We start from the raw sequence: 15,335 nt of genomic DNA on the forward strand, positions 1-15,335 counted from the left end.
TATATGACAAAACGAAAAACTGCCTCCAGCCATGCATCTACTCCTGCTCTCTCTAGCTCATCTACACTTGCACACTAAGGGCCTGTCAGGTTCTTCTCATTATCCTAACAGTCCTGATTTCCAAACTGTAAGAAGAATAGATACTTCTTAGGAGATCCTGAAGTGTTAGTTGTCTGAAGAAGGAATAACACAAATTCCTCCTGAGCTGGGTGGTGGTGGTGCTGCACACCTTTAATCCCAGCACTCCGGAGGCAGAGGCAGGTGGATCTCTGTGAGTTCAAAGCCAGCCTGGTCTACAGAGTGAGTTCCAGGACAGCCAGAGCAAGAGCTATACACAGAGAAACCCTGTCTTGAAAAAGAAAACAAAACCAAAAATTCCTCCTAAAACTAAGCGATCAAAGTAGGAGATAGTCAACAAAGCTTAAATTTTCTTAATTAACTTCCTTCTGGGGATTGGGGCACAAACTTACCACTTCCCTAGAGTTAGATTACAGGCTCTGACAGTCCTGTAGGTGGCAAGGTCAGTCCTTATGGTCGTCATCACTCATACTGCAAGCCAGGGGACAGGGTGCTTCATTTGCAAATGCATTGCTCTGTTGTTACATTAGCCTATTTTTCCCAGGTTGTCCTTGCAAGCCCGAAAGAAAAACTTGGTCAATTTTTCTCAAAACGATCCGCATTTGCTCCCTGGGTGTGTTTGTTAGAGGGTTTTATTTGCTTTCATCTGGGACTCTAACGCTAATGCTTCCTGGGTTCTGTGTCCAGTGTCCAAGTAGCTTTAAACGTAATACACCAGGCAGAGATTTGTTCGTGATGTCTTGATCTTTTGTTTATTTGATGCTTCTGTGAAGCAGGGGAATCATTTTAAAATTCAACAATGGTCCTGCTTATAAAGTGGAGGGAGCAGTGGGAGAAATACTCAGAGCAAACCCAGGCTGCCCCTGGGACATTATTGTTACAGTTCTCCAAAAAAGTAGTGCCCAGAAGAAGTAATTCCCAATATCTGGCCCAAACCCAAACCTTGCGGTTCATATGAACTCTGAACTGAGGCTCTTTGCATCTCATTTTCTCATTAGCTTTTATTACAACCAACAAAACCTTCAAGGGTGAATTACTTCCTTTCTCTATGAACACCAGACCCCTTTGCTGTTTGCACAAATTGAAATAATAAAACTGTTTTAGCTGAGCTTTAGGGATTTGGAAAGGGTGGAAAAAAAAGAGGAAAGGGAGGCGAACCAGGCTTTCCTCTATGCTATCCAGCGTGGTTTTCCGGGCCCTCTGCTTGCTGGCCTTGAGAGGTGGGCAGTGTGAGCAGAAATGCTTTTGATTTGAAACTCCACTTAAAAGTGTCCTATTTCTCTTTCAAGTTCCCTTAAAATACAAATCATGTACAGCAAAACAAAGAAACAACAACAACAACAAAAAAGTGAGCATAGTTCCAAATGCATGACTCAGGAGAAGATGACTGTCTATGTTCTACGTTATGCGCCCAAGCTCCCAACAGAAAAACAAGCAGAAAGTGGTAGAGCAGTGCTATAACCTCTCAGATTATATCAGCCATTCATAAGAATTGCTTAATGCTCCCTGTGCATCAGGCTCTTGCCTTCAGTTGAGAAGCCCAGACTCAACATGATCTTAAAACGAAGGTCGCAGGGCAAAGCAAGGTGTAATTTAAGTGTTAAGCAACAGGGTGTGGATATTATGAGATCTGAGGGATCAGAGAAAAGGAAAGATCACCACGGGCTGAGACTGACAGGAGACTGTATTTTCATTAAATTATTAAAGGGGTGTCAAATTAAAAAGTTGTTATAATTGCTGCTAATTTGTCATCTGGGGCACGCCTAGAGTTCACCATTGCTGTCCAACTGGTAGCCGGTCCAAAGCACATACATGACCGATTAAGGCTGGCAGGGAACATTTTTTTTTTTTTCTAGCTCCCTGGATTTGCTAATGAGGAACAAAAATACATACTTTGGTGTTGGATGACAGACACAAAAGCTGAGCAGCCTTTGCTTGGGGAATTTAGCAAACACGCAAACAGAACACTGGCTGTGATCTTTAGGTTTCTAAGGAGCTGTTTCCTTTCACCTAAAAAAGGTTTTAAGGGGGGGGGGCAAGTCACTCTCAACAATTCATTTTTAATGTATAGGTTGTTTATTTGTGCAGTCCATTTTCCTTTGAAGAAAAACGGCCCAGCCAGGTGTAGTGGCGCACGCCTTTAATTCCAGCACCTGGGAGGCAGAAGCAGGCAGAGCTCTGAGTTCAAGGCCAGCCTGGTCTACTGAGCAAGAAACCTTGTCTCAAAAGCCCCAAAAACAAACAGAAAAGAAGAGAGAGAGAGAGAGAGGGGGGGGGGAGTACCAGTTATAATACCAAAACCAGAACTTTCTAACTTGTAAAAATGGGGACGGGGACATCCAGCATCCTTTGAGACGGAGGGAGCAACTGAACAGCAATTTGCCTTTGGAAATCGTGACTCTTGGTCTTAGGATGCCGTTTACTTTATAGTTTGCGGCTCTCCTGGTACTGTTGTGATTCTTACCTTTCTGTCTGCAGAGCAGGCAGCCAGAGCTCAATTAGATTTGTAGTATTGGAGTTTTAAACTGCTCAAACAAGGGCATGTCTCACCTTGTGTTTTGAGTAATTTTATACAAGTTGAGAAGGCAGCGGCAGTAAGCCTTCTTCTCCTCACTATACTTAATTGTATTCAGGATCCTCCCAAGAAATGTCAATTATGTCCCCAATGCTGCGGGTGGGGTTGGGGGGGGGGGAGATACACAATAGTTGTATGAGCAGGCAAAAGAACACCCTCTGACGTCTCCTGAAGGGGAGGAAACCTGAAATAAAGTGAGGTAATTAAATATGGCCTTGGAGAGGTCTTCCAAACGTTCTAATCGGGACTCCGAGCGTCTAAGTGTGTGTGCGCTTTAGTTTTCGATTTTTCTCCAGGTTCTGATTTTGCATTTCTAATAAAAGTGAACTGACAAAGCGTGAAAGAGGTCTAAGGAGCAAAACAAAGCGAGCGAGCATGCTTCTGGTGTGCCAAGATTAATCAATATTCCGGAGAGCTCCGGCTTCCCCTCCTCCCCCTGCTGCTTCCATTTCCCCACTCCCCCTTTCCCCAGCCCAGGCTCCGCCTCTTTTCTTAAGTTGCCTGATAGTAAGTGGCGGTTTCAGAGCACATGCATGTTGTCAGGGCCAGCCTGCCCCGCCGCTCGCTCGCTCGCTCAGCTGTTACTCCGAGCTACCTGCGGGGGAACTCACCTTGACATTGCCTGGGGTGTCTTCCACCCGCCACAGACTCAGAAAAGGTAAGCGCAGCCTCCGGTACCCCGCGGGGCTCAGCTTCGTGTCCCACTTTTCTGTCCGCCGCCGAGCGGCGGAGCAAAGCTAGCCATGGTGGTAGGTAAGATCCTGTTAGGACTGAGTGCCGCCAGCGTGTGCTAACTAGCCAAGCCCAGTCCGCTCTTGATTTGAAATCCAGTGGTTCAAGGTGGACTGGGGGGCGCGGGGGGGGGGGGGGGTAAATGGAGGTCCGAGCTCTAGAAGTGAAATCAAGATTGAGCTGGTGTATTTTAAGGGGAACTGACGGTTTAAGGACATCAGAACTGTTAGTTTAAAAAAATCCGGGCTCTCCTCTCTCCCTTTCTTCCACATTCTCTAAGCTTTTAATCTAGTGTAAAGTCTTAAACACATTGCAGGTCTTACTATCAATGACCTCAACCTGCAATTTTATTTAAAAGTCAAACTGTTAAATCTTTTTTTGCACCCTTGGATTTGCCGAAAGCCAGCGAGTGTCTGGATTGCAGCTGCCTCCCCCACAGACGCACACGCTGGCTCTGGCTTTGCCAGATACACACGTCCACAGGCAAAACTGATCACCGCCAAAGACTAGGGATTAAGAATCTTGCACAGCAGCAGGAGGAAGCCCATGATTTCCAGCAAGGAAAGTGGTTTAGACGTTTGTATTTGAATAACCTAAGAGCACTTTAAAGAAACCAGAAACCACACGCTGTAATGTTTGGAATGAAAATTGGATTCTCTCCTCATCTGTTCGAGAAATCCTGAATTTCAAAATACGGAGACGGCAGTGATGGTCTCCCCAGAAGACTCGCGTGACTTGCGGGTTTGCCATAAACACAAATGTTGCTTTATGCTCTTGCTTCTACTAATATGGAAATGGATTATGATTTCTGATAATTTGTAGATGTGCCTAGGGCACTGTGCTTATTTCATGGAAAAAGTTACCCTGTAAAAGCCTCAAATGCAGTTCTGCTGTCCCCTGGGCACGTATGTTCTTTTTATGACCATATTTACAAGTTAATCTGTTCCTATTTCTTTCTTAGTGAAATTAATAAATAAAACCAATGATTCACTACATCTATCAATAGCCACATGTCAATATCTCAATTATCTCAATTATTTTTATTGATATAGTTATATTTTCAACCACATACAAGACAGGTGCTTGTCAAGTGGAATTTTCTGTGTGTTCAGCTCAGTTGGGCACTTATTGAGTACGTGGGTTGTGCAAAGCACTCGGCTAGGCGCTGAGGAACAGAGTGGAAACGTGGGTGCTCGGTCATGTTCAACTCTGAAGAACCCCTCACTCATTGAGGGGAAAGAGCAAATTGGAAATCGGAACACAATTTTTTGCCCATCTATTCTAATTGTATGTCCATTTTTGTGCACATAGTCCAATAAAATAAATACAATCTAGCCTGATACTGTAGCTCTCCAATCTTCGATTTCTAGTTCAGTTTAACCCAGTGCCCACCTTGGCATGAGCCAACATTGATTTCTCAGCCCAGGAAGCTGTAACTTTTATCTCTTTCTCTCCCGTTCTAGTGGTATTCTCTAACACCAAAGAGGAGATTTCACTTTCTGGGGACAATTTCAAGACCCTGAAGTAAAGGATACGGTATTCCTAGAAAGATAAAACATGACAAAAAGCAACGGAGAAGAGCCCAGGATGGGGGGCAGGATGGAGAGATTCCAGCAAGGAGTCCGCAAGCGCACACTTTTGGCCAAGAAGAAAGTCCAGAACATCACCAAGGAGGATGTTAAAAGTTACCTGTTTCGGAATGCTTTTGTGCTGCTCACTGTCACCGCGGTCATTGTGGGTGAGTCATCTGACCAAAACCCAAATTACAAAAGCCTGTATCCTGTTTCTGTGGGACACCTGAATGCTGGGGAGTGTTATCAGATAGACTAATTGTAGGTATTCAAATTGATAGTTCAGGATCTCCTCTGCATTTGAAGAAGTTCCCTGCCCTCCTCCCACACAAGAAAAAACAGTTTGCTGGGAGTCATATATATGCTAATCAGAAAGAATTGTCGGTAAGCATTGTGCGCATCCATTGATTGTGTGGATAAGATAAGAGAAATAAATGCTTTCCCAAGTCATGTGAGGATAAAGGAGTGATAACTGAATCATTCAGCATGAGTAGTTAAATACTAACAAAAACAAATAAGCAGGCTAGACCTGGCCAAAATAGAATCCTTATACAATGCCACTTTTACTTAGAACTGATTTATACAATTAGTGAACCCAAGATGAATCGTGAACCTCTAGTAGTAATTATACCCTAGCTAGTGCAGACTTGAAGCTGAGTGTCCCGTGCTTAAAAATGGAAGTCAAGTCGGCCTGTGTTTGCACGCTCTCATTCAGTGTCTTGGGAAGGTAAATTGGGAAAACGTTAACACAGGTCTCTTTCATTCATGACCTCATAGCGCCTGCCATAGCTAGCAACATCACTTTTTAAATATTTCAGTCCCTTACTAATTTAGAATGGTTGACAGCAATCTGTATTAATAAAACTTCGGTTTGTTTGGTTTATGGCTATTTGAAGTTTTAGTTTATTACTTATAGACAACACAGATCGTACCTTAAAATACAGATTAAAAAAAAAAAAAAAAACAAAAAACTAGGTTTCTGGAATTTTTGTCCAAACCAGTGTAGACATCCTTAGGCTGGAAACATATAAACCAGCATACTAAGTCCTATAGTAAGTTTCTACCAATTTGCCACCAAAAGGCATTCATGACAAATTTTAATTGCTGCTTTGTAACTAGCCAAGAAATCCATAAATTTTAAAGAATGACTGACTTCATAAAAATTGAGAAACTTGTATAACATATAGACATAACTTTGTCAAGGAAGTTGACTTTATAATGGCAGACAAAGAGAAATACAGCCAGAGAGAAAAGTTTGTCATAAACTTTAGATTTATCCCATTTTAGCACCTCTGGCCCTTTTCAGTGATGGCTGATTAGTGAGTTTCTGATTCGTTATAGAAATACTGCAGGTGACATGTCCTGATGGAGCCAGAGAAGTAATGACTTTTCCTAGTAGGCTCCCAGCTATGAGTCCATTCCAGGAAGAAGAGTCAACACTGTGTCCTGGTCCCAGGAGTCAATGCAAACTGCAATACTCTTGCCTTATTTTATGCTCTGAATCTCAGCTGTTGTCAAGCCAAGAGACAGCATAATAGAGTCTTTACATGAGACTAGTCTCGCCAGGGAGGGTTTCGTGTGCTCTCACTTATGATGACGGGTATAATACTACAGACATCCTCATATTACAGATGAAACTGGTCACAAAGAGATCAAGCAGCTGGCCCAAAGTCACTATGCTAGAGAAGAGAAGCAAAGTCAATCTAGCGCCAGACACTGTCCTCATAAGGGAAGAGCCATCTTGCCCTTGCTCTGCTGGCTACTAACTTGTATGAGAAATGCTAAGAAGGAAAATGTCATATGGTATGGGGGCCAGTGAGGCCACATGCTAGATGCAACCATTGAGCATTAGCACTCTACCATTTGACTGATTCAGTTAAACTCAAGGAAAAGAATGACCATGCTTCTACAATTAAGTCTCATCCCTCACACCCAATTATTAAATAACCACTTGCTTGGCAAGACTATAATATGTATGGAGCTCAGTATGGTTGGAAGAGAGACAGAAGGAGCTATTCAAAATGGTGTTCTGAACAACAAGACTTCAATCCGTATGAAAAAAGATTTCCATTAAAGAATAAAGGAATGGAAAGGAGTAGAACATGAGCATGGAAGGCAGAATAATAGAGAAGGAAGTTGTTAAATACAGAGAAATAGCATCACTCCTAACAAGAAGAAAATGCCAGGAATTAAGGGTCTGTTTTCTCCAGCGCGCTCACTTCCTAGCCCAGTGGGGCCTTTCCTCAGATTTGTGAGAACTGCAGTCTGACTTGGCGGGGCTGGGGTAGATAAGTTGGCTGGATGCCCTCATGGTTGGCTTTGCTAGTGGAAACTGAGGAGTTAGAAGCCGCAAGAAGGCACTGACAAAGAAACACAAAAAGCTCATTGACAGTCAGAGGGACCACCAAGCTTCCACCAAAGGTCCTGAATAGCAAACACACAGCTTATAAGCAAACAGATCTAGGAGAAAAGGAAGAAGCCTTTTGGTTATCTTTTGGTGTGTCTTCCTCGGAGGACCCAGCCGAAACAAGGGCTCCCCTTGTCATTGGAGTCCAAGTCTATATAAGCCCTAAACAAAATAATGGGGAAGGAATATGTCTGGACATCAGTTCTTACGGGGAAAGGAGTCAAGACAGTTGCTAGCAAGTGAAAAAGAAGTCATTTCCCCAAAACCTGACTGAGAACCATAGGTTTTAGTTTCCAAATTCTTAGGCATTGTCAGTTCTCAGGAAAAGGTGCTCAAAAGTTTATCCAATTCATTTTGTTTTGCCTTTTTTTTAATAAGTTGAATATGCATTTGATGTGAAAATGAAAACTAGACAAAAATATCATGGACTAGGGATAGAGACGTGGGAATCCATGACTCCAGAATAAAGCAGAGAAGTGTAGTTAATTCATCATCCTATCTGCAAGTATGAACACGTGCAGTTGGGTGTCATCTCTAAGCAGCAGCAAGATGTGAGTGCGCTGTGCTGTGACAAAACCTCATATAACCTGGGGGAATTGGCAGGGTGGTAGAAGATGGCACCAAGCTCCGAGTCCCTTCGGAAGAGTTTGTGTGGAAAGCCTTTGACGGTGTGTATTTTCCTGGGCTACTGCACACATTTGTTTGAGAGAAAGAACACACTAAAAAGAGGGGTCGCTGTTTCCCTTCCTCTAGAAAGCACTTTGTCATTCCCAACTGTGGTTGATTATGTTAGAGTGACCTTGCATCTTGCTAAAAGAAAGGGAAAGTTCTTTGTCTTATGAAAGGCACAGAATGTGACCGTGTCAAGGGAATGTGTTTTCACAACAAAATAACCAGGAGTGAAGGGTCATAAGTGTGGTGATATATCATGTACCCTAATAAACTTGCCTGATCCTCAACACATGATTCGAGCAACACATGAGATTAAGGGATGGGAACCTGAATATAGTGATGCCTAGATCAACACAGCTCTTTTGCCTGAAGGAGCTTGTACAAGTAGCATCTTCACTTAATGCTGATCTTGCTGCAGATACGCGCGTGTGCGCACACACACACACACACACACACACACACACACACACACACACACACAGAGTAAGTTGACATCAGCCTAGCCTTCACCTGAGTTTGAAAGAAATTGACTTCTCAGAAAAGAAAATATGTTGACTACATTTTTATAAATCATTTCCTCCCATTCTCTAACTTCTTTTGACAATAAACTTAAGTAAACAAAAATTCAGTGTAATTCAATAACATCTCCAGAAAGTGGCCATTGTGGATGTCTCTTGGAATGGAAGATGGGTATCTGCGACTTAGGTGGAAGGGATATTACTTTCCCCTGATTAAGTTTTGGTATAGTTTGAATTTTGTATCTCATTTATACATATACTATGAACTGTTACCTTCTCTCCACTAAAGTAATAAGTTAAATTACTTATTTAAGAATTCAATGCTATTCACCAATTTAATCATTGCTGAAGGTTGTGTATTGGTCCTGTGCTTTGCAGTGGGTTTCCAGATCTTGGGTAGTTTACTGGGAAGGATGGATAAAAGTCAGATGAATGGGGAATATAGCAGAGCCAAAGGTTATAATAGAGAAGTTTGTAATCTGAACCTCTAAAACAAGATAGCATGCACAGTTTGTTATAGTAGATGCCCTCTTTGCCTGCTGGTACCCCAGAGGTTCCATTTTCTCATAACACCTCCTTTGGGAACCCTTCAATGTACCAAATTAATAATAACTGAGTTTGAGCTTTTGATAAAAAAAAATGTACCTGGATTCCTACAGTAGTTGTATTATTCTACATCTATGTAATCCTAAACAAAGTACTTAATTATCTCTCCGAGGCTTGGTGTCCTCAGCTTTCATCACAGTCAGATTCAGCTAACAATGTCAGCCACCTCTCATGGTGGTTGCCACACCCTCCTCTGGATTAACTTTACTTCAATGTCACACTAACCCAGGGAGGGAAGCACCATTCTTACTCTTGTTCTGTAGACGAGGAAACGAAAGCACAGACACTCAGTGTCCATGCCTATTGAGGATTCTAGGCAGACATAGTGACACACACCTGTGGTCACAGCATTCAGGATGCTGGAGCCAAAGGATCACTTCGGTTCAAGAATCAGAGAGCCCATCACACACATGTGTGAGCTCACTCGCACGCGCTCATGCGCGTGTGCACACACACACACACACACACTCGCTCCAGCTTCATATTGGCATTCACACCATTCTGTGTCCTGATTCTGGTCCCTGCTCTCAGGGATTGCTCATCCTTGTTTTGCTGTCGATTAGCTAAAGACCTGCGTTGAGTTCTCCATGTGAGAAATGAGGAGAAACAGGTCATTAGAAAGGTCATTCATGAGACTTGATGACTAGATGAAAAAGGATGGTGGCCTTATTCTTAGATGACCAAGTGGTTGAATACAAGGGTTAGAAAACAGGAGAAAGATCCAGGAATCAGAGTGTGTTCCACTAATAAGCTGTTTGGGCTCCCATTGAGTCTGAGTCAGAATGCACCTCCTGGATCCTACAGTGGACGGGATTCACTTTTGGAGGGTATTCCTATCATCTTGTGGAGGATGGGGATGGCGTTGGATTATGAGTAATTAGTGCATCAGGCCATCATCCTGTGTAAGCTTGGTCCTTCATTCGGGCCCGAAAGTGGTCATCTTTCAGAAATGCTGCCATGGATTCTGAGCCTCAGACACTGGCCCTGCTCAAGTTGGCTGGTTAGCCAAACAGAGTAAGCCATATGGATATAACATTGTTTACCATCAGCTAGAGGCCCGAGGAGACTGCTAGTGAGACCACACTTGTCACCTGCTTGAGTCAGGGAGTGGGCACAGATTGATACCCATACTGATGTCACTCTGTTTCCTGAAGGCCCTGGCAATCGGCATCTCCAGCCAGGCTGCACAACAAGGAATCCAAAGAAGAGTAGACAGGTTTTAGGTTCCCTGATCTCTTCAACACTTCTGGAAGGTGCGAACAGAACTTCAGAAAGCTGGGAGGGATGATAACCCTGGCCAGCCCTCCCCTGGCATTGCCGGAGGCACCCATGCTGCCATTTATCGGAGGCTCTTGGAGCTGAGGACTAGGAAGGAAAGGAAGCCATGATTTACAGTCCTTGCTCTAGTGAAGTAACACAGGGATTAGGAGGAAGGACTGAGTCCACCCGCATGCGCGCGCGCGCGCACACACACACGCACGCACAAACGCACTCAGAAGCCAAACTGCAGAAAGATGATCAGGGTTGACAGTTGCAAATGTCTGCACTCAGAACCTGTCTCTGTGTCCCGCAGTCCCACAGAGTGTTCCAGGAAAACACCAGCTTTGCACTGATGGTCCCGTGAGAGGAATAATGGAGATCAGAGCTCTGGCTTCTGGACTCAGACAACCTAGCTCTATAGCCCAGTTTCTGGATCTAAGCCTCCGTTTCTTTACATATAAAAGCTCTCTTCCTGGTTCTGTATCTTGCAAGTTCAGCCTCATGCAAGTCATGAAACCTTAAATGGTTCTGCTATGTGCTTGACCAAAGTGTATCCATGGGAAATGCAAAGCTGTGTTCTGCTTGCTTGTTACCATGGCAGAGATCCATATTATGCACTGATTTGGTAGGTCTCATGGGCTAGAAAAGCCAGACCCCGGGCTTTAGGAAAACGAAGCGTGGGGATGAGAGAAGACACTTAACCTGGTTTAGGCTTAAGAGATGTGGTTCGGATTTCCTTGGCTGGAGAAGAGAGCCAAGAGAGTAGAAAGAGAATTGATAGTTGTGAAGGGCTTTGAGAGGCAGAAATGAAAGCCAGAGAGTGACCCAGTCACAATCTGACCCTTTCTACCATGGCCTCTTGAGCAGAACCAGAGAGAATTCCCAGGCAGCCATTATCAGAGCACAGCCTACCCAGTGGAGGGAGCTCCTGGCAGGAGGTGACTGGCTCAGGAAAGCTGGTCACTACTGGGAATGGTGCTTTTAGTAAATGTGCCGTAGTCAAGCGTTTGGGTTTGGCTCACACCGCTTGAGGCCTGCAGGAGAGCTAGCTCCCTCTCGCACATCCCACGCTTTCTTTTCTCTAGTATTTTTGTGTCTACCGCTCATCAGAGTTGGGGCTGGCGAGAGAAATGTTACTGCTTCCCCAGAGAGTTGGGTCAGGTTATTTTGAAGTGGAGGCTGAAGACTTGATGTCCTTAGATTATCTCGGGGGTTTTACTTTGCTCTGTTTTCCTTGTTGTTAATTCAGATATAGAGGAAACTGAGCATGTAGTTTCGAATTTTCCTTTTGACTGGGTGATCAGATTGTTCAGAACAATTACCTGCAATAACAATGCCTTCCACTTTCAGCAGGTTACAGTTTACGAAGTGCGTATTTATGCTCTGTAGTAGGTAAGCCACAGCCAGCCCACCCACAGTCTGCTTCCTTTTGGCAGATCTCTAGCATGCAGCTGAGAAACACTGAGAACCTTAAGGTCCTGGTTACAGCCCCTGCTCTCCACACACTTACTTGATAATTGAATACCAATCTCTTGGCCTCATTTCTCCTCAACACTTAAACGTGAACTAATGTCCACTTCCAACACTTACGTTGCAATATTTGAAGCATGCTTTAGCTTTCTCTAAATTATTAGGACGTATGGAACAGTGTTTATTTCTGTACCAACACTGACCACAGCAGAACCCTTTTCCTGGGCCGGATGATTTCCTACTCCATGGAGCCAGTTTCTCCATTGAAACAAGCCTTATCTCCTTGTGACTTCTAGAAGGTCATCATGTATCTGGCCATGTGTCTGATGATAGATGTTTCCTATCCAGGGTTTAAGGACATGGGGGGAAGCATACTGCAAAAGCCACCTGTACGCATCCATCAAGGTTCAGCAATGGAACACAGGGAGTCTTTGTTTTTGGACTCATATAAATAAGATTGTAAAGAGTCCACGTTGTGTAGGGGAGGCAACCAGAGTTTAAGCACCATCTTTTCCAAGTTGTACATTCCAGGTGTGAGAGTACACTGTATTTACAGAGCACTGGGATGTTATCACTCATCAGGTATTCGGTCTGGCAGCTGCGATGCGGTATTATTGCCAGGAGATGAGGAAACACAGCAAGCATTCAGAGCAGCAAGTTAGCCTCATTAAGTGTAAGAAATATGAGTTTTATGTCAAGGTTTAGGGCTATCAAAATTGCCTGGAACTTGTTTTCTAGGCCAAGAGTAGTCACATGGCTATGACCAATCAAAAGGTATGCTCTTCATGCTTAATTGCTCAGCTCAAGGAAGACCACAGAGTCACTCAGTAGATTTATACAGCAAAAATGCCTTCCGTTCATATATGTAAACTAAAAAATGTAATTTTTAGTTCTTGCAGTTCTAAAAATGTTAAATATCCTAAAGAACTATTCACATACTAAAGAATGAAAGGGAGATACTCAAAAAGTTTTGAAATAAAAAAAGAGAAGGATAAAAGTGCCAAGTAGGAAGGTTTAGATGAGAAAGATACACCCAGAGATAGGTTGAGGCAGGGAGGGGAAGGCGCTCCCTCTTTTCTTGGTGTACCATATCAAGGATCCAAGAGGAAATTAGAAGCAGCAGATTGAGAAGCACAATCGAGTTTTGAGTTTCAAATTTCAAGGCTGAGTTCTTGTCTCCAGAGAAGCCACGCTCCATTCTTCCTCTCCCCAAGAGACTTCTTAGGTTCCCCTTCTTAGGCCTCCAGGCCGCCAACTAAGGACAGGGCTTTGTTAGCGAGAGAACCTTGTAAGAAGAGGCGCAATTATCCCTAATGAGGGTAGAGATGGGCAGTTCTCACTCCGAAAGGGTGGCCCATGTTGTTCACGTCGCATCCCTTAAGCCCATCGTTACTGCAAGAAGGACAGACTCCAGGGATCCTGTGTTTGACAAGCTGGCTGAGGTTTCCAGCTTATTGATGAATGCGAAAGGAAAAGCATCAAGATTTCGGAGTCTCTTCAGAGATGGCCTGTGACCCGCATCGCCTTTGTTCTTGTAGTGGGTAGTAATTTCACCAATAGTTCTTGTTGGTGAATTCGAAAGTGAAGGTGTCAAGACGGAACTTTTCAGAGGCCTGTGATCACAGTTGCCCTTTCTGCTGCTGCTGATTCATCTTTGCTTTCTTAGACTTTCATTTTTAAGTTTAGAGAAAATGAGCAATACTGCCAGCACACTACTACTTCTTTATTCAGTAAAGCTCCTATTATGCTGTCAGTTCCACCACTACGGTGCTTTTCACAAGTCGACGGGTGGTGGCGGAGCATCCCGCCCTTGCTGGGTGAGGTACTGTAATTTAAGTTGGCACGTGTGATACCTCTAGTTGAAGGGCTCAGTGATGAAGCAACCCATGAGCCAGCAACCGCAGCTGAGTCCAGGGTTGTTCTAGATTCCGTTCCTGACCTCTAGAAAAAGAGAGATGTTGGTCCAAGTGATCATCCACTTACCAAGCTCCAGCTAGAGCCTTTCTCTCTACTGTTCAAACTAAGGAAAGTCCTCATTGAACCCATTTAAAGCAGAACTCAGGAGAAACCAACTCAGAATGAAAAAGCAGCTTCTTAGAAATAAAGAGGTAATGTAGGAACAAATTCAGTAAGTGTTTTCAAAGTTGAGAGTCTTCATGGTTTAGACCTTTCTCGTATGTCTTTAGAGAAATTTAGGGAACACAAAAATAAGAATATATTTATTCTTTTTTATAATTCTGGAGTTTTTTTTCCTCTTATACACAAATAATAGCATGGTATAAAAATTTTGCTTTCTGTCTTTCTATTTTCTCCTATATCTTGGATGTTATTCCTTACTGACACGTAGAAGTTCCTCATTCTCTCTGAGCTGTGGAGTATGTGGGTACCATAATTTTTTAAGGATCCCTAGTTGATGGACATTTGGATTGTTTTAACCTTTATATATCATTGTAAAAACAATGTGGTGGATAATATTGTATTGGGTAAATATTGTGTTATTATTTCATGCTGGTAAATTAGATGTGTAGATTATGTCCTTAGACTTACTGAGTCTGAAGAAGTTCTGATAAGTCTGTATAATTTCTGTCCCATAAAGGTTATATCAATTTGCTTCTCTGAACTGTATGTTTTTGTTTTGTTTTTAAGTTCCTTCCTGATATTACTGCAAGATTTAAGAGGGGGTAAGCTTTAGGTGTGGGCCTGTTGGGCAAAAAAAAAAAAAAAAAAAAAAAAAAAAGAAAGAAAGAAACCCATATAAAGAAAACATAATTTGGGGGCTAGAATTAAGCAGACTCAGGTATTCTGTCTCCTTTCACAATTTGGATTTATTTCAGATGAAATACCCAAAGCTTTTATTTGTATGAGCCATTCAACTTTCAAAGCATGTTCTTATCCCATACCATCTACAACCCTCACATCAAACCCAAAGGGATGGAGCAAGGTTTCGGTGTTTAATCTTTCTGGCCTCAAACCTCTCCTTCAGTTTAACAGAAGTTCAGATGGTGGCGTGTTAAGCAGCAGAGGCTTTGGTAGAGGCAGCTGGGATTCGGACTCTTAAAAAAAAAAAAAATGAGAGCCACTGCCTCCCAGGCCAGCCCTGGCTCTTAGATGGGGCATCCGGCCCATAAACAAACTCTCAGGATCCTTGTGCCAGGAGCCTGAGAATCTCGTATTGGAAGGTCTCACTGAATGTCAGAGAAGAAGGAGTAAGCTGTAATATGTGTAGCACCAGAGACACATGTACTTGAATGAGTGGAGACTCTGAAGGAGCAGAAGTGGGTAGAAATGACTCACTGACTGTGCAAGCTTAGGACATGGGAGCAGAAGGCACAATGAGGAACCGGCAACTTTTGCCTGAATCTCGTTTTGAGTTTCTTCTCACTCATAACAATACCTTTTTCAAGGAAGTCAACAGACTCTGATGATGTTGGCTGTGCTTTTTAGAG

The 15,335-nt window shown here is 43.3% G+C and overlaps 1 protein-coding gene across 1 annotated transcript in view; it reads left to right on the forward strand.

Annotated features, from left to right (window-relative positions):
* Window positions 1–3,158: 3,158 nt before the first annotated feature.
* The window catches only part of Slc1a3 (solute carrier family 1 member 3), a 79,553-nt gene continuing 67,376 nt past the window's right edge, over window positions 3,159–15,335 (forward strand). The window contains exons 1-2 of the mRNA XM_052743158.1: window positions 3,159–3,311; window positions 4,849–5,123. Of these exons, the coding sequence (XP_052599118.1) occupies window positions 4,943–5,123 (181 nt within the window). The 5' untranslated portion in view covers window positions 3,159–3,311; window positions 4,849–4,942. The remainder of the gene's footprint in view (window positions 3,312–4,848; window positions 5,124–15,335) is intronic.

The sequence above is a fragment of the Peromyscus californicus genome, unplaced genomic scaffold, assembly GCF_007827085.1.
Source record: "Peromyscus californicus insignis strain IS unplaced genomic scaffold, ASM782708v3 Scaffold_18__1_contigs__length_77618521, whole genome shotgun sequence".
Taxonomy (NCBI): Eukaryota; Metazoa; Chordata; class Mammalia; order Rodentia; family Cricetidae; genus Peromyscus; species Peromyscus californicus.